Source organism: Cicer arietinum, chromosome 6, assembly GCF_000331145.2.
Source record: "Cicer arietinum cultivar CDC Frontier isolate Library 1 chromosome 6, Cicar.CDCFrontier_v2.0, whole genome shotgun sequence".
NCBI classification, from domain to species: Eukaryota; Viridiplantae; Streptophyta; class Magnoliopsida; order Fabales; family Fabaceae; genus Cicer; species Cicer arietinum.
The window spans coordinates 60,468,694-60,489,872 of record NC_021165.2 but is presented as its reverse complement, the minus strand read 5'-3'; the positions used below and the strand labels follow the sequence as shown (position 1 = coordinate 60,489,872).

At 35.7% G+C, this 21,179-nt stretch overlaps 1 protein-coding gene across 1 annotated transcript; it reads left to right on the top strand.

Annotated features, from left to right (window-relative positions):
• The first annotated feature begins 2,210 nt into the window (after positions 1-2,210).
• Positions 2,211-2,849, top strand: LOC101505205 (probable aspartic proteinase GIP2). Its single transcript, XM_004515044.1, has one exon. The coding sequence runs from the start codon at positions 2,211-2,213 to the stop codon at positions 2,847-2,849; it is 639 nt and encodes a 212-aa protein (XP_004515101.1).
• Positions 2,850-21,179: the final 18,330 nt, after the last annotated feature.

Below are 21,179 nucleotides of genomic sequence, written 5' to 3'. Positions count from 1 at the left end.
ACAACAAGCCTTGTGAAATAAATGATTAAGTTTTATGAGCGATGATCTACTAATGATTTCATTTGAGTTTTATTTAAGAAACATGAATTGCATAAGTGAACAAGCAAGAAACCATTCACATCATCAAAGTTCATAAATATTTACTCAATAATGAAAGAATCTCAAAAATAAAATATCATATATCAATCATTCAAGAGAATCAATTATCACACCATGTTATAAATTAAAACAAATAATGTCTTAACTAAATTGGAAATTGATGACAAGATCATTATGGAAAAACGAATATCATTCTGGTTTATTAAAAAACAGCAGTATGAAAATCGAAGATAATTCTGTCAAGACTACTTAAAACAATACTCAAGCCCAAAAAAGTCTAGCTAAAGGCCCAAAGAAGCAAACAACATCAAGATCAATCTAACTTTTGAAACTCCTTGCATTTAATGGAAAACTAAGCATCACTCTAGAATTCATGACATGGATAGTAAAATCAATGTTATAGAGTTGATGACACTATTTGGAAATTATTCTGATGCGAAGGTTATAGAGTTGATCAGCTTGAGGCAAACACTACACACACCGAGAAGCAGGACTTCATATTGTCTTCTTTAGTCCATGTTGTTGTTCATGATAATGAATCATCAGTGAGGTTTGCTGCATGTAAAAAATCTTCAATAGTTAAACATCAAGATCTTAACTTATGATAGAACCCGTAAAATCAAAGAAAGGGAAAAATGGTATATTATTGAATTGAAGTGATGAGCTTGAAACTCTACAATGGTGGAAATAACATAAGACACATGATAAACCAGAGTCACAAAGATCCTTTCTAGGTTGAAAGGTGCATATTGTAATTGATCAAGGTGTGATCAAGAGAAAAAGTATGAAGGAAAATATTTTGGTTCTGAAGCACATAATTAAAATCTCAAGGTTGTGAGGATTGAACTAGCCCGAGTTGGGTGAACTAGTATACTTTTTGTGTGTGATCTTTCTATTCCTTATCTTTATTAATTTTCACACAAATCGAACTTCATTATAAACTATTTTATTTTATTTTATTTACATTTAACATATCCAGAACATTATGGACATTCAGTTTCAATTTAAATTAAACATAGGAAGCCAAATTTTAAAAAGGTCACAATTCAAACTCCATTACTTGTGATTGACAGTGCTACTTGGATCAATTGCAGACTTGGGAAAATTACATAATTGAATACTCATATAAATAGTTGATGTATCACTAACTATATTCTGGAGAGAGAAATGTACGAGTAGTTATTTTATTATGAGTGATATGTGACATTTTAATATGAGTGAGATATGAAATTTTATTATTATCATTCTTTGTAGCTCTTTTTGTAGTGTGTTTGAAGAGTGTTTCATCACATACAGTGCTGGATCTTTGTTGGGACAAGGGGTGGCCAAAGTCGCCAACTATTTTAAAAAATAATAATAATATAAATGAAAAAAAGAAAAAAAAAAGAAAAGAGATTTCAAATCAAACCAAATAAACTCAACCTCTATCTATCTAAGTATGTTTTCACTTAATTTAAAATCAAGTGCCGAAGTCCAAAAGAAACTATTATATTTTATTTCACATTATATATATAGTGTTATCTTAAGAAATTGTGATGTACTTACATATTTTTTATCGTTTTAAAATTTTAGTGTTTTAAAAATGTCAGTCTGATTGAATTGAACCAAATCAATATGTTCAGTTTGATTTAAATTTTGAGTTTTAAAAGGTCAATCAAATAAACTATATTTTTGCTTCAACTTTTACCTTCAAAATACAAATCAAAATGATATGTTTCATCTATAACTCTATCGCTTCTAATTTGTGCAACTTCTCAGTCTAATTTCTCTACCTTTATTGTTGTGTTTACAATTTTTTATGCATTTAAATTGCATACCTACAACTAAAGATTCATATATAATAAAAAATTATATTTAATTTATTAATTAAAATTTAAAATTTTGGCACCCCTATAAATATTAGTCAAGCTCTACCACTGATCACAAATCCATGATCGTGTGGGTAAATTTGTTGGTGTGTAGTTTTTCCAAGAGATAATATTTTAGTGTGACCGACTTATAGCTTATGGTTTTACCAAGTATTAAACTAAAGAGAGAATTTAAGATTGATGAAATTGATGGTTGACCCATGCTGCTGTTCATGATAACGCATCATCAGTGAGGTTTGCTTCATGTCACAAATCTTCAATCTAGCCATTGATCTAGCTGGTGAAAATCTTTGGTATGATTATGACACTCACTATAATTCAGCATCCTACATTCCTATTGAATGTAGCTTAAAAATATGTCTTGATGTTGCATGTATTGGCTGCAATGGTCCTTTCAAACCAGGTTGCACAAACAACACATGTCCTGCTAACACAATCAACACATTAGCCAATTTCATTTTTGGTGGTAGACTTGGTCAAAATTTCATTTTCATTTATGGCTTGCTTAGTAGTTGCATTCACACTGATGGATTTCCATCGTTCACTGAAAATGATTCACCACTTAATAGATTACAAAAAATCACCAAAGGAATCATTGGTCTTACAATATCAAATCTTTCACTACCAACACAACTTGCATTGAAAAATAAACTTCCACCCAATTTTTCTCTTTGCTTACCTTCCTTAAATAAACAAGGATTCACTAACTTGCTTGTTGGATCAATTGGAAAAGTCCCTTTTCAAGAACTCTATAAATTTGTTCAAACAACACCATTAATTGTTAATCCTATTTCAACAGGTGCAATTTATGTTCAAGGTGTTCCTTCCATTGATTGTTTCATTAATGTGAAAGCAATTAAACAAGAGTCACAAAGATCCTAACTAGAGAGAAAATTCTCCTAACAACCTCTGATTTTCAAACCCCAGTCAGGTTTTTCAATCCTTGCTTGCGTGTGAAACATGAAAAATACCCAGAATCATGTCCTCAAAAACTGGTGACTATATTGATAAATTTAGAAGACAAACAACAAATTTATTACACTGAAATACAAAAAATTCTGTTTTAGAAACAGAGGACCAGAGATGTTACAAGAAATACACCAGAAACAATAATAAAGATACATTGGTTTGTGGTTACAAATGGTTTCCTCCCAATATATTTGAGAGTCTTGGTCTCTCCTTTCGAAGAATTAGAGAGCTTGGCCTCTCCCTCCCAGTTTCTAATCTATAATCGCCTACCCTCCTTTTTGCAATAACTTCATTTATTCTAATCACATAAAAATAAATGTCATAACTCTAATATTTACTAATAAGATGTCTAACACGGTGAAATCAAGCAAAAGCTAAAATAATAAGAGTTCCCCAACAAATCAACCCAAAATCATAGCAATGTTAGTTTATAACTCTTCAAGAGAACATCCTTTACCAGTTCTTACTTTCAAGCTTTGTTCATGAAAAATAGGCCTATAAGTCCAAACTATAAGATTGGGGAAGATAGTAATAGCTTTTCTCTAATAAGCTTTAGAATTCAACATCCACAACATATCAACGAAAAAGTAACCATCAATACTAATCCACGGTCAATACACTTGACTAACCTTAAATAATTACTAAAAGGAGTTTTAAGAGTGCGTAAAAATACATCGAATTACAATGTCTTATCTTCCTCGTTGCTTGATTAAGCCATGTCTTCAAATAGTTATGCTAAGATTTACGAAGTATCCATGAGGGATACCATTGACATGTTTAACTACTGCTTACCTTCAAAGTAATATGATACTTTAGGGAGTATTTTGAAGTATTATAGTCTGCATATCTACGATGTTTGGTTCACTATCAACCACTTCATACGTCTGATGTCTACAATACTTATTCATCAATATCGTAGATCAAAACAAAATGTCAATTAGTAAAAGTAATACCCTCCACCATCAAAAAGGAAATTATTGGATATATAAAGATAAAAATAAACTATATCCAATATTAAAAGCATTGGGGATTATGTAGTGATGTGTATTTGTGTGGCTGTTGTGATAAGATGCAGAAAAATTTATTAATTGCTTCCTTGTAGTTGTATAGACTACTCACTAGCATCTCTTTAGCTATACCTCTATGAAAATATGCCTTCACATTCTTGGTAAATTGTATAAAAGCACGGGATGTTGTTGTACACATGAATTGACATGTTGAAATATCTTAAAAGAACTTTGTATTAAGTGTACATGAAGTATATTTACCCTACATCTTCTCATGAATATCCATCACAATTTGTCTACTTATTTTAATTCTCAAAAGAGCATAGTGGAGATATTTTATAAATTGAAAGAAGAAAATTGTTGTATTCAACTATACAATCAATATGTAATTGTCTATTACTTATAATAGTTTTAACTAAGTATTTATCTCACAAAAAATTTATTTAAAGACCGAAGTCACCTTTTATACAAGAACTATGGCTTTGTGTTGGATTTTGATCCTTTGATTCCTAATTTTGACATAATTAATAATTCAACATATGATGAGCTACAAGAAGCTTTCAATGAACTGCATGATGATTATGTGAATTCCATAAAACAGTTGTTAAGCACAAAGAAAATGCTTGACCAAATGAATGTTGAACATAAAGAAATTGAAAATTTATGTGAACAACTGAAAAAGGATTCACAAGAAAAATCTGCAAAGTGCATTGAACTTGAAAATACTGTTGCATCATTAAAATCTGATTTATTAAATTTTGCAAATAGTAAAGATAAGCTGAATGTCATACTTAGCAATCAAAGACATGTTCATGAAAAATCTGGTTTAGGATATACACCAAATATGCATGTCAAAAGAAAAAATAAAAACAGATCTGGTATTGGTTATATGCAAACCAGAAATGTCAAACATGGTCAAAAATCTGCTATTGCTAAGAATATGTATGACATCTTTACTAAACCAAATAAACATTCATCCTTTGATGGCAAATGTCATTTCTGTTGCAGAAAGGGACATTTTGTGTCTAATTGCAAATTTAAAAAATTAGCCAATCAAGGATGGAAGCTAGTTTGGATAGAAAAGAAATCTGTGTTTGACACTAACCAACCAGGACCCAATTTAAATTGGGGACCTAAAACAAAATTCTGATGTTGTATTGCAGGTGTGCTTGACATCCACGAAACACTCATGGTATCTAGATAGCGGATGCTCAAAGCACATGACTGGTGACAAATCCAAATTCCTGAACTTGACATTAAAGGAAGGAGGCTTTGTCAAATATGGTGATAACAACAGAGGAAAAATCATTGGAATTGGTGATGTAGGCGATGAATCAACTGCAGTAATCAAAAATGTGCTATATGTTGAAGGATTAAAGCACAACTTACTGAGTATAAGCCAGCTATGTGACAAAGGTTTTCAAGTAAGTTTTTCATCACAATCTTGCATTATTGAGCATAAAGATGACAAACACATAAAGCTAATTGGGGACAGAATCAACAACATTTACATGTTGGATTTCAATTCTGTACCTAGTGCTGTATGCTGCTTGTTATCCAACTCAGATGAAACATGGCTTTGGCATAAAAGAATTGCTCATATACACATAAATCATTTGAATAAACTTGTCAGCAAACAGTTAGTCTTAGGTCTACCAAATAGGAAGTTCTCTAAAGATAGACTGTGTGATGCATGTGAGAAAAGTAAACTGGTTAAGACTCCATTTCCCTCTATAGACTTGGTTAGAACAAATAGAGTTTTACAACTAGTTCACATGGACCTTTTTGGACCTGCCCAAGTTAAGAGTTTAGGTGGAAACCTGTATGGATATGTGCTGGTTGATGATTATTCTAGATTCACATGGACTTACTTTTTAGCTCATAAAAGTGATACATTCTCTGTTTTCAAAAAGTTTGCTGCTTTAGTACAAAATGAGAATGATTTGAAAATTGTTTCAATAAAAAGTGATCATGGAGGTGAATTCCAAAATGATCTTTTTCAAAATTATTGTGAATCAAATGGAATCAACCACATCTATTCAGCCCCTAGGACACCACAGCAGAATGGGGTAGTGGAGAGGAAAAATAGATCCCTAGAAGAGTTAGCTAGGACCATGCTTAAGGACTCCAACCTACCTAAGTACTTTTGGGCAGATGCAATTAGTACAGCCACCCATGTAGTGAATAGAGTTCTCATTAGGCCCCTGCTTAGGAAAACACCCTATGAGCTTTACAAGGGTAGAAAACCAAACCTGTCCTACTTTAGAATCTTTGGTTGTAAATGCTTTGTTTTAAACAATGGCAAAGAACACCTAGGAAAGTTTGACCCTAAGGCAGATGAAGGTATCTTTCTAGGATATTCCCAAACTAGTAAGGCCTATAGAATCTACAACAAAAGAACAAAAACCATAGAAGAGTCAGTTCATGTAAAGTTTGATGAATCTTTTACAGAAAACTTGAACAAAACTCCTTCTAAGGTTATTGACATTTTGGATGATGTTGTAGAATCTGAACCACTAGAACAACCTATAGCTGACCCTCCAACTAGTGCAGACCCTGTAGAACCTATAGAAACCTGTGAGTTGCCTAAGGAATGGAAGTTCAACCGAAACCACCCTTTAGACAACATTATAGGCGATATCTCTAAAGGTGTTGCAACTAGGAGAAGCCTTAGTCAGTTTTGTAACTTTACAGCCTTTGTATCTCAGATTGAACCTAAGAACATTAAGGAAGCCCTTTTAGATAGTGAGTGGATACTTGCTATGCAAGAGGAGTTAAACCAGTTTGAGAGAAACAAGGTGTGGAACTTGGTACCTAGGCCAGAGGGTAAGCATGTTATAGGAACTAGGTGGGTGTTCAGAAATAAGTTAGATGAGAATGGTGTGATAACTAGGAATAAAGCCAGATTAGTTGCAAAGGGTTATAGTCAAGAGGAGGGAATAGACTTTGATGAGACCTATGCCCCAGTAGCTAGACTAGAAGCCATAAGAATTTTATTGGCTTATGCATGTATCATGGACTTCAATCTATATCAAATGGATGTGAAGAGTGCCTTTCTCAATGGAGACCTCCAAGAGGAAGTTTTTGTGAGTCAAACACCAGGTTTTGAAAATCCAGATTTTCCTAACCATGTGTATAAACTCTCAAAGGCCCTCTATGGGTTGAAACAAGCTCCAAGAGCTTGGTATGAGAAACTCAGCACTTTCCTCATTCAACAAAATTTTTCAAGAGGAAATGTTGATAAGACACTCTTTACAAAAACTACTGAAAATGACATCTTGCTGGTCCAAATTTATGTTGATGACATCATATTTGGATCAACAAATGATAAACTTTGCAAAGAATTTGAAAACTTAATGAAAGGTAAATTTGAAATGTCAATGATGGGTGAACTGTCATATTTCTTGGGATTTCAAATTAACCAAAGCAAGCAAGGCATTTTCATTAGTCAATCCAAATATTGTTCTGATTTGATAAAGAAATTTAACTTTGATAAACTTAAGTCCATTGATACACCCATGAGTCAAGGAAATTTCTTAGACCGAGATGAGAAGGGTAAGCCTGTAGATGTCACTAGATTTCGTGGTATGATTGGATCTCTGCTCTACCTTACAGCAAGCCGACCAGATATTATGTTCAGTGTTTGTATGTGTGCAAGGTATCAATCGAATCCGAAGGAATCTCACCTCAGTGCAGTAAAGAGAATTTTCAGATACTTGGTAGGTACTAAAAGTCTTGGTTTGTGGTATCCAAAAGGTTCAACATGTACTTTGGTTGGTTATTCAGACTCAGACTTTGCTGGTTGTAAACTTGACAGAAAGAGTACTTCAGGAACATGTCATTTGCTTGGTAATTCTCTAGTGTCTTGGTTCAGTAAGAAGCAAACAAGTATTGCATTGTCTACTGCAGAAGCTGAATACATAGCAGCTGGGAGCTGTTGTGCTCAAATCTTGTGGATGAAACAGCATTTAATGGACTTCGGTGTCGATTTGGGAACAGTGCCGATCATGTGTGATAACACAAGTGCTATCAGCATAACCAAGAACCCTGTAATGCATTCAAGGACAAAACACATTGAGGTAAGGCATCACTTCATAAGAGACCACTTTCAGAATGGAGTTATCAAACTTGAGTATGTGAACACTACAGAACAATTAGCTGATATCTTCACAAAAGCATTGCCAAAAGAAAGTTTTTTGAACATAAGGATGAAACTAGGGATCATTGATCCTAGTGAAGTGTAAGTTTTTGATGATTCTGGTACTTTTCAGTAATGTTTTCCAGTTACATCGATTTGGAAATCGATTACCAGCATGGTAAAAGGTTTATAAAATCGATTTGGGAATCGATTACTTTAGCCCAGGATTCAAAATTTCAGAAATTTTTTTTTAACCTTCACGAGCATCGATTTGGAAATCGATTAGCTAAGTGTTCAACCTTAAGACAATCGATTTGGGAATCGATTAAGTAAAACTGGAATTCGATTTGAACATCGATTTGAAATATGACCGTTACTCAAAGTTACTAGCCGTTGGCACTTCATCATTACTGAATCGATTGAGGATTCCCAGCAACGGTAACCTAATCGATTGGGAAATCGATTTACTAGGTCAAGAGTATAAAAGGAACAGTTCTAAATCGATTTCTGCACTTTGTTTTCCAGATTTTCTCTGCTTTTCTCTTGTGTTCTTCTTTCTTCTGTCTCTGCATTTGTTTGAATCTGCTTTCTACACTCTACCTACTTCGAATCTACACAACATTGTTGATATGGCCCGTGTAAAACAGACTCAAGCATGCACTCCATCTCCATCATCTTCTTCCACCAGTGAAACACCATCACCACCTCCAACTTTAACAAAAAGAGTACCCATCCCAACTCACAAAATACTTGCAAAGGATAAAGGAAAAGCTCCTGCCCCAATCCAGGAAAAGTCGAAGAAACGCAAAGAGCCCCCTACTGAAAAGCTCATGGCTGATGCCATGAAAGTAATTACTCAGAAAAGGAAGAAGAAGCCTACTTCTTCTCCACCTCCTAAGAAGGTCTCTGCACCTAAGGAAAAGGAGGTACAACCATCTTTGTCTACAGACTTCGCAAAAAGGAAAATTCATGAAGCTAGAACCATGGATTTTGAATATTTTGATGTTGTGGAATTTACTTTTCAGAACCACCTCAGGTTTCATGGATTGGAAAGTTTTCTGTCTTCTACACTCGACAGCTATCCAAGGCTGATCAGGGAGTTTTATTCTACCTTTAAGATGACTGAAGAAGGTTTTACTGCTTCAGTTAAGGGAAAAAGAATTACAATGACTTTTGATGATTTCTCAACTTTATCTGGATTGCCTTTCTACGGCAAATCTATTGATGGCAGCACAGAAGCCGACACTGCCGATGAAGGTTGGGAAGAAACACTTGATAGGCATACCGCAGTTAAAGACCTGATGGTCGATGGGTTTGTTGAATCGATTTCACTGCCCATTGGTCAGATGAAGGTTCAACAGAGGATGTTGATGTATGCTTTGACGCGTATGCTGGTTCCACGATCGGGAAATCACGCAGTAGTCCAGAAGTTGGACATCATACTGTTGTGGGGCTTATCCAAAGAGTTAAGGATGAGCTGGTGTTGGATTGTGCTAAGGCACATGTTGGAAGCATCTCAAAGCAAGCTGATGCTGCCTTATCCACAGTTGATAACTAAAATTCTCAAACACTTCAAGGTCTCATTTGGAAATGAGGAATCTGCTAAAACGACATTGGTGTTTGGTGAATCGATAGTGAATCAGATGCAACTGAAGCGATTACATGGTAAATGGATAAGACCTCAAGCAGCTGCTGACCCTGTCCAGCCCCAACCTCAACCTCAGTCTCAGCCTCCACCAGTTACTGAATCTGCTACTCCTGATTTTGTGAACAGAATTTTGGAATTCATTGAAGCTCAGATGGCACACAATGCCAAAGTGTTGGAATCTCAGACCAGATTGGAAGCACGCTTAAGGACTCTGCAAGACTCCTTGAACTCAGTGGTTCACGATGTGGATGCGATTCAGACACACCTCGGCATCAAACTGTCATTTGAAGACGTCGCAGAGATTGGTCGACAAGCTACAGATGAACCTAACCCAAACCCCCCAGTTAACCCTGAGACTCATGGTGAGGAGACACCTGCTGAGGTTAATACAGCGGTCTCAACCTCTCCCTTAGATGATAGTGAGGACCAGCCCACACTAGGTGTTTAGGACCCTTAGGTTTCATACTGTTTTGCTCTGACCTGTTATAATTTTGTGATGTATGATGAATTTTTATAAATGTTATATCTTTTTGGCTTAATCATCTAAGTTGCTCATTAATTGCATTGATTGATTTTGCATTTAGCCATATAAACTTCATTGTTTTTGATGCACTGTGTTATATGTTTCAAACCCAATGCATATGTTCTTTAACATAGGGGGAGCAATTGTTTCTACCTTTTTGACTTAAATGACAAAGGGGGAGAAATATTATAACTTGACAGTTGCATTGTTGATGTTTGTCTGCATGTTGTTATTACTTTGATACTTATGATATAGTTTGCTCTGTTACTTAATAACAAGTAATAATGTTGTTTATAATACACTTATGCTTGTTGTTTTGAAATGCTCAAGTTACAATTGTATGAATTGTCAATTATGCCAAAAAGGGGGAGATTGTTGGATTTTGATCCTTTGATTCCTAATTTTGACATAATTAATAATTCAACAATGTTCATACAATACATGATAAATCTAATATTTGAATTGAGCAAGATTTCAGGAACAACAATCAAATCCTACACACTTGGAACAGGTTGCTTGAAACACAAGAAATCAACAAAAGTTGACTTTTGACTAAAGCAAATCGATTGGGAAATCGATTTCATAACAAAGGTGTAAGGAAACACAACTGTTTGTGTTGGTATAATCGATTGGGCAATCGACTGACTGAATTAGAAATTGAAAATGCACAAGTCAGTGGCACCCCAGTTTTGAGGGTAATCGATTGACAAATCGATTATACAATTCACAAAGTAAACCTGATTGAAATAAATCGATTGGGAAATCGATTGGATAAGTCACAGTGGAAACCCAGTTTTAAGGGTAATCGATTGGCAAATCGATTACTTAAAAATCACTTGCAAAATAACTTTTCCTGTGACATACAAATCGATTGGACAATCTATGTTGTAATATTTCAATCAAGTTAAATTTGGTCGAAATCGATTGGGAAATCGATTGAACCAAATCCCAGGTAAGAACGTTTTCAGACAAATACATACAAATCGATTGGCACGTCGATTAGTATCAAAATAGCTGAGTCACTGACTTAAACACAATCGATTGGCAAATCGATTGACATAACCTTTTGAAAACCCAGTGAACTCTGAGCGTGTGACCAAATCGATTTTAAGTATTTGTTAATCGATTATGAAGATTTGATAAATCGATTATGGAATCGATTGATATGTGTTTCAGTTTGAACATAACATCTGCAATCGATTACGAAATCGATTCATATCAGTCTTAACATAATCACTGAGAAATGTTGTTTAAAGAATCGATTGGTAAATCGATTGGGTTATATAGTTTCAAGATTCAAGAAAAACAAGACACACGATAATCGATTGGCAAATCGATTAGACTGGTTTATCACTTTACGAAATCGATTGGTAAATCGATTGATTAATATGTTTTTCAGAAACTATATAAACTGTCTTCAATCTGTCTTTCAATAAGATGAATGATAATAACAATGATATCAATCTGAAATATACTTTGAATATTCTTGATATACAATAACACTTGGTTAATACACTGAGATTACTTTTTCAGATCAAAGAAAAAGAAGATTAGATAGCTGGAAAAGTGATCTTGAAAGACAAGGGTTCTCATAAACAAATCTTTGAATATCCAGAATTGTGAGAAGCCACATTGACCAAGATTGAAGACTACTTTTTGTTCTTCCTGTATTCTGTTTGTAATAATTCTTTTAAACAAAAACGAAAGCGAGAAAAGCCAGCTAGAAACTGGTGACTACTTTCTTGGGTGAAGAGTGTTCAACAAGAAAGAGTCGTACTTTGATTCTGTGTTAGATTGCTGAGTATCTACAAGGATCAGAGGGTGATCAATAGGAAATAGATCATTAAGATAGATAGGTTTCGGGGAGGAAACTGGACAATCTGTAATTGATTCTTTCTATTGGAGAAGAAAATCTGAAATCCGTTTGGATTTGCAGGACTGGATGTAGGTTGTCAAGTTGACAACTGAACCAGTATAAATTCTTGGTGCAATCTTCTTTAACCCTTAACTCCTTTGATTTACTATCTTGATATATCTGTATATGTGATTAAAATTAGATGCATGTTAAACATATTCTGTGATAAGTAATATTGTTTAATCTGATAATTTGACTTGTATGCATCTTGATTAATCTCATATCAATCTAATAAAACTTGCTAATCTTGTATGCCACAATTTAATTTCCGCTGTGTGTATGAAATTGATTTAATTTCATAAAGAACTGATACATTCTGATATATTCCGCTTATTACGAGGTCATACATACCAACACTTTGTACAATATGTCTCTGACTCATACAGAACATGATGAATAGAGAAATCAAATCAAAATATTTAAAAGGCTCTCCAAGAGAAAATTAGCAAAAAAATGAAACACTAAACGAAAAATCAAGATACGTTTGAGCCTTATTATTATAGTATATGTTTGTATTATAACCACAAAGTTTAATGGCTTGTGTATGACATCCAATCCATTTTAGCTTACTGCTTATCTTTGTAAAGGATTAAGGAGTGAAAGCACAATAGCAATGGACTAAGGACTAATGTTGAAAATTATCAAATGCATCTATTTAAAAAGTGCTAACAACTTGCAAAAAAAAAAAAGAATCAAACTACCAATATTCATGTAAGGAACTATAAGAAAATATATGAAACTTTTATTGAGAGTATCAACTTTTTATAATAATAATTTAGTAAAAGTTGATACATCGAGACTATTCCACCTCTATTTGACTAGATATTTAAAACTTATACAAAAGAATGACATTAAACAACAAGATGATATGGGTTATAATAAGGGAAGGATAAAGAAAAATTGTAACCTCAAATTTTAAGCATTGTAGCCAAAACATAGTTTAGAAGTCAACAAAAGTATAATTAAACAAGAAGAACTCATAAACTATAAGTGTATATTTGAAATAACAACATTGAAAGTAAAACTATAGGGAAGATGGACGATATATGTGTTCTAAATCCAATAGGTGATTTATTTAAAAAAATAAAATAATATTGCATCAGATGTCGATAGTTGATTTATTTAAATGATATAGCACAAAATTGAACACGTTGCCATACATGATGAGGTCAAACAGAGGTATGTTGCTCGTTAAAATATCATGTTTCTCAAAACTAGGTATTTCCATATTAAACTAGAGTCCATTAAGCAAAGGGAAAAGATTGTTGTTACAATTAAAATGGAATCTAGACGAGTTTGTAAATAGAAAGAGTAAACTACAAAATAAAATTGATAAAGTGAAATTGATATTATTAGATAGTTTCTGTGACACCCTAAACCTCAAAATAATATATATATTAATTTATATTATATTTCTATAAAATTTGAAGTAGATAAATAAAAATATGTTTCCAAAAAAATAAAATAAAATTTTTAACTTAGGATATCACGTTTCTCAAAAATCAAAAGGAACACTTTAAACTTATTTTCTCAGTTAAAGTGTAATCTCAATAAGCTTGATTTAAGTATTATTACTTGATTTAATTTAAAAACTTACTAGTACTTCTAAGATTTTCATACAAAAATTCATTTCAAATTAAATAAGTAAAATACAATTTAATCCCTTATCCCCAATATCACCTATCAGAGCGTAGTTCCTCCAAAACTTGAACTTCAAGATTCATTAACCTGTAATACTGCGATTTCGCAAACGCAGGGCCAAGCCAGTCAAACACAAACAACGAAGGAGGTGAGTTTCAAAATTATGATGACAGTATAATACAAGTAAGAAGAACATGCAAACAATCATAATATAATCGTATCATAACACAAACATTCCATCAAGAAAATATCACATTAAAAAGTAAAAAGCACTCAAGAAAAATCAATAAATTTCACTATAACAACAAATTGTCTAAGAGAAATTATCACCACACACGATACATATTAATCACAACAAAACAATCACAATAAAGTGCAATGCTATGCATGAGCTTAGACTCTACTTCACAATGTGGTATTATTCTATCTCTGAAGTACTTGGTTAGGAGGCTTGATACTATGCCACCATCCCGGTGGACGGACAATTCAAATTGGCCATGTCCTCATAGATATCCTCAACTCAACCCGAGACACATGTATGTGACAGTCGAGGTAAACATGTGTTGTGTGGTAGCTCCCGACATTTGGAGTGCTACCTCCAAGTCACCGAGGAATTCCCCACCCGAATACCTCCAAGGTCTAACAATCTTGCCTTAAGACTCGACAGCAGACCACCACGATCATGCTCATTCAGTTGTACTTCCCTGGAATCACTAGGCTTGTCAGGCCCTACCTATATGATGACAAAATAATCTCCACTTCACAAATTCACAATATTTATTTTCTCCCCTCGTTGGTATATGATACCCCATTAAAACCGTCATCTCAAAAACAAATTAAAATCGCCATTATTTCATCAACTATGGGGTTAATTCAATATTCTCATCACTATCATTAATCACATCTTATCACATAAACTCATCACAATTTTATAGAATCTATCATCAATCAAATATTATCATTATCATCACATAAACTTATTGTAACACCCCGTTTTTCAAAGCGATGGTATATATTTTTTTTTTAAAAGTAATTAAAAACGAACAAAGAATTAAATCAGGAAATGCCTTTGGATAAGTAATTGAGCATTAAAATTTATTTTTTTTTTCAAAAGTAATTAAAAACGAACAAAGAATTAAATCAGGAAATGCCTTTGGATAAATAATTGAGTCATTATAATTTACAAGCAGCGAAAAAGTTTCTCCAATTACAAATCCAAAACATTTACACAACATCAAATGGTACATGGAACCCATTCAAATGAGAAGTCAAACTGACAATATTAGTATAAATACAGTTTTCCAAACTAAAAATACTCCAATCCAAAAAGAAGGACACCTAGTTCCTATACATCATCCTAATCTGATCATCCTACCAAAAAGCTATACACCCTGAGTATCTCCACGCGCCCCGTGAGATCCTCCTAACGTAACTGCAGTCACGCGTTCCCATCTCCATTCCCGTCCGTAGGGTACGAACCGGTAGGACCGTCCTGACTCTCATCTGAGGGCAAAGCCCAGATTTCCACAATAATTGTAAAGGGTCACCAACCAAAAAAATAACAATTACCACATAGCAATTAAGATTTTAAATGCTCAAATTAACTTTTCAACTAGGCATGCACCTTAACAGGATTTTCAATATGCTAAAAGTTCATACAGTACTTTGCCAATTAAAATGAAAGTAAAATGAGGTTTTCAATCTCCTAATTAACACATAACAAGTCAAGACATGGATAAGTTAATGAGTAAACAATCATCTAACTCAAACTGAGGATTTCCACTGAGCCAATCGATTGGGAAATCGATTGGGGTGAAGGTTTTTAATGAAAACAGAATCCTGGGCTGAATCAATCGATTTGGCAATCGATTGAGTGAGTACTGAGCCCCCAGGTTTTAAGCCAATCGATTTCCAAATCGATTTGGTCGAATATGGATGAGTCCCTGACTTAAGGCCCAATCGATTGGGCAATCGATTTCGTAAATGATTTTCGAAAACTGATTACAAAATCGATTGGCTAATCGATTTTGTCCATTTGGCCAAGTCCCTGACTTCCATCCAATCGATTGGGAAATCGATTTCCCTGATCATTTTTCCAAAAATTCATGAATTAACCCAAGTCATTCCTAATCAAGTTCACAACCTAACACTTAGCAATTTCTACGCGATTACCACGGCAATTGGGATCTCGATAACCATCTTACTTACACACAATAATCAACACATAACACTTAGCATTTTCAACGCAATTAACACGATAAATCAAATTCAAATCACTCAATCAAACACGACTCGTGTGCCAAGCACCCTAATGCAATGCGTATATGCCAAAATGCATGGACTCGGAATTCCAAACCAAAACCCTCCTCGAAGGGCCGTAAATCATAATTGTACCGCCTATCGCAGGCCAAAGTACCAATTACCAAGGTGCCACCTATCACGGGTCTGCACGATTTACTAAAAAGCGTAAACCATAAACGTACTGCCTATCACGGGCCAATATCTTTTACCGAGGTGCCACCTATCACGGGTCAGCACGATTTACTAAAAAGCGTAAATCATAAACGTACCACCTATCACGGGTCAGTACAGTTTACCGAGGTGTCACCTATCACGGGTCAACACGATTTACTAAAAGAAAAAGCGGAAATCGTAAATGTACCACCTATCACGGGTCAGTACAGTTACCCACAACTTAACACTTAGCAATTCCTACGCGATTACTACGACACACGAAGGTTCGATAACCATCATACTCACACACAATACACAACACATAGCACTTAACACCTTCATCTCAGTTATCACGATAAATCAAAATTCGAATCACTCAATCATAAACTCAAATCAAACATGACTCGCGTGCCAGGCACCCTAATGCAATGCGTATATGCCAAAATGCATGGACTCGGAATTCCAAACCAAAACCCTCCTCGAAGGGCCGTAAATCATAATTGTACCGCCTATCGCAGGCCAAAGTACCAATTACCGAGGTGCCACCTATCACGGGTCAGCACGATTTACTAAAATGCGTAAATCATAAACGTACCACCTATCACGGGTCAGTACAGTTACCATGGTGTCACCTATCACGGGTCAACTCGATTTTCTAAATAGTAACTCGTAAACGTACCACCTATCACGGGTCAGTACAGTTTACCGAGGTGTCACCTATCACGGGTCAACACGATTTACTAAAAGAAAAAGCGGGAATCGTAAACGTACCGCCTATCACAGACCAGTACTGTTTACCTAGGTGCCACCTATCACGGGTCAGCACAATTCACCAAAAATGTAAATCGTAAATGTACCACCTATCACGGGTCAGTACAGTTACCATGGTGTCACCTATCACGGGTCAACACGATTTACTAAAAGAAAAAGCGGGAATCGTAAACGTACCGCCTATCACAGACCAGTACTGTTTACCTAGGTGCCACCTATCACGGGTCAGCACAATTCACCAAAAATGTAAATCGTAAATGTACCACCTATCACGGGTCAGTACAGTTACCATGGTGTCACCTATCACGGGTCAACACGATTTACTAAAATGTAAATCGCAAACGTACAACCTATCACGGGTCCGTACAGTTTACCAAGGTGTCACCTATCACGGGTCGACACAATTTACCAAATGAAATGCATGAGCATACACAGACTCCATTCACAACAATCGTTAAGCAAATGCAGATATTAAAAGATTCCCCATTTTTAATACCCATTTAACTTAAACGACTTTCAAACAACATTAATTAAATAAGTCATTAAGAGATTCCCCGTTCTTAATACCGATTTAACTTAATGATTTTCAAAACAAAACGTTAAGCAAACAGTCATATTAAGAGATTCCCCATTCTTAATACTCATTTACCGAAACGATTTTCAAAAACGATAGTTAAGTAACCGAGACATTAAGAGATTCCCCATTCTCAACGCCCAGTTAACTTAAACATTTTCCTCAAATACACATTAAGTAAACCGAGGTATTAAAAGATTCCCCATTTTTAATACTCGTTTAACTCTAATGGTTTTCAAATTCCACAGAAACAAATTCAAACATACTTTCACATTCAAACCATAATTCACAACAACCACACCAATTAACAAACATCAAGTACGAACACACCAAATACAACGAACACAAATCACGCAACATAACACCCAGATACATCAAATTTCATTTACCCATAATCATACACAATGACATTCAAATTCATTTACCACGAAACATTCATCACTATAAACAAAACCTAACTCTTAGGGTTTTACCCGTAACGCACTAGTTTGGTTTTTCCCCAAATCGATACATTTAACCCTAACAAATTCCTTCCCACACAACTACAGATAAGTCCCTAATGCAAGCTAGAAGTTTGGAAGGAGCCCTTACCTCAACGTTAGCTTTATCGTGCGTTTCCGGTACCGCGAGAAATTCCGGTAAAATCTCCGCTCGCAACGCCGCTTCCAAATTAGTTCACTAGCACCGTAGCGTGGTGGTGAGCAACTTTCCCTTCTATCTCTTCGAGAAATGAGGTTTGGATCTAGGAGAAACGGAGGGGTTTGTGTTTGGATCTCAAAACCGTTTTTCTTCGTTTTCGAATCAAAGAGGAAGAGTGGAGTTGCGAAAACCTTGATCTAACTCACACCCGACCTTGGGTCACTAGCTTTGAAGAAAAGGAAGCAACGAAAACGAGAAATGGAGAAGGATGGAATTTTGGTTTCACGGTTGGTTGTCTGAGGAAGGAGATGGAAAATTGGAATTTCCTTCCTTTCTTTTTCTTTCCTTTGTTTTTCCTTTCTTCCTTTTTCCTTCCTTCCTTTATATACTATTTTCTTTTCCTTTTCCTTCCTTCTAGTTTTCCTTTCTTTTTCCCTCCAAGCAAACATATATATATAAAATAAATATAACTTAACAAATATCTCAAAATCTAGATATTTATTAAATTACCGTTTCACCCGAAACGCCTTAAATTAACCGTAAAGTATTTTCCGCAGTTAAATTCAATTTATTTATCGACGAGAAATTCTAATTGGCATCGAAATATCTTTTTGATTATAAAACTCCAAAATATTATTAACTTTGGCTTCAAAGCCTCCGAGCCAAAATCCAAAATATACCAAAAATACATAAAAGGGTACTTTAAAATTATGGGTCTTACATTACTCCCCCCCTAAAATTAGTTTCGTCCTCGAAACTATGCATCGATAAATAACTCTGGGTGTTGTTCCCTCATCTTGCTCTCCAGTTCCCAAGTCGCATCTCCAGTAATTGGGTTCCAGATCACCTTGACCAACGAAACATCCTTGGTCCTCAACCGCTTAATCTTCCTGTCATCAATTCTCACGGGTGGTACTTCGAACGACAGGTTATCCTTTAGCTGGATTGTGTCTGGTTCGATCACGTGAGATGGATCTGCGAGATATTTCCTCAACTGTGACACATGAAACACGTCATGAATATTGGACAGTATCGGAGGTAATGCAATCCGATAAGCAACCGGCCCAATTCGTGCAGAAATCTGATATGGTCCAATGAATTTCGGAGTCAACTTCTTCGATTTCAAGGCTCTACCTACTCCAGTAGTAGGTGTGACTCTCAGAAATACATGGTCACCCTGTTCGAATTCCAAAAGTCTGCGACGCTTGTCCGCGTAACTCTTCTGGCGATCTTGTGAAGTCTTCATTTTCTCCTTGATCTTCCTTACTTTAGCTGTGGTCTGTTGCACCATCTCTGGTCCGACAATCATATTCTCACCGTCTTTATACCAACACAAGGGCGTTTGACACTTGCGCCCATATAAAGCCTCATATGGTGCCATTCCAATACTTGCGTGGAAACTATTGTTGTAAGTGAACTCAATCAACGGAAGTACATCATCCCAGCTTCCCCTATCATCTAATACACATGCTCTCAACAGATCTTCCAAGGACTGATTCGTCCTTTCAGTCTGTCCGTCCGTTTGTGGATGGTAAGCTGAACTCAATCGTAGCTTCGTTCCCAACGCTTCGTGCAATGCTCCCCAAAAATGCGATGTGAACTTCGGATCACGGTCTGATACAATGCTCGATGGTACCCCGTGTAACCTCACAATTTCAGCAATGTAGATCTCCGTTAGCTGATCTACCTTATAGGTGGTCCTTACCGGCAAAAAGTGAGCAGATTTAGTTAGTCGATCCACTATCACCCATATGGAATCATTCTTTCTCCTTGTCTTTGGTAATCCGGTTATAAAATCCATGGAAATGCTGTCCCACTTCCATTCAGGTATATCTAAAGGTTGCAACATTCCAGCAGGTCGCTGATGTTCCACCTTCGCTTTCTGACAAGTTAGACAAGTGGATACATATTCCGCCACATGTTTCTTCATTCCTGGCCACCAATAATTCTGCCTCAAATCCTGATACATCTTTGTTGCTCCAGGATGAATACTCAGCTTACTCTTATGCGCCTCTTCTAAAATCGTTTTCCGCATAGTTGTGATTTCTGGTACACAAATCCTACCATTACACCGCAAAACATTATCTGCCCCAATCTTGAACTCAGTCGTCTTCCCTTGCACTAATAGATTCCTCTTCTCCTGAATTAAGACGTCATCTTGAGAATTTGCAATGTCCTCAAGTAGTCCACTCGAGATCTTAATCATTCCGAATTTCAAAATTCCCGGTGCAAACTCTACGTTCAAGTGCAGGTCTCTAAAAGCTTCCCACAACTCTTGTTGTCTAGCCATAATTATTGAAGACACCGATACACTTCTTCTGCTCAACGCATCAGCCACTACATTGGCCTTCCTAGGGTGGTACTGCAGTGTGAAATCAAAGTCCTTGAGAGTCTCCATCCATCGTCTCTGGCGCATGTTCAGCTCCTTCTGATCAAACAAATATTTCAAGCTTTTATGGTCGCTGAACACGGTGAACGTGCACCCATATAAATAATGCCTCCAGATCTTTAATGCAAAAACAACCGCGGCAAGCTCCAAATCATGAGTAGGATAGTTCCTTTCGTGAATCTTCAATTGTCTCGAGGCATAAGCCACAGCTTTCTTGTGTTGCATCAGAACACATCCTAACCCTTGGTGAGATGCATCACAATAAACTTCATAGGGTTCTTCTGATTGCGGTAATACCAATACAGGTGAGGTCGTCAATTTCCTCTTCAGTAGCTGGAAGTTTTCTTCACACTTCTCCGTCCATGCGAACAGTTGATCTTTTCTGGTAAGTTGTGTCAATGGAGCCACAATTTTAGCAAAACCCTCGATAAACCTCCTGTAGTACCCTGCCAGTCCTACAAAACTCTGTATGTCAATGACCGTCTAAGGCTGTTTCCAAGCAAGAACCGCCTCAATCTTAGCCGGATCTACAGCGATTCCTTCC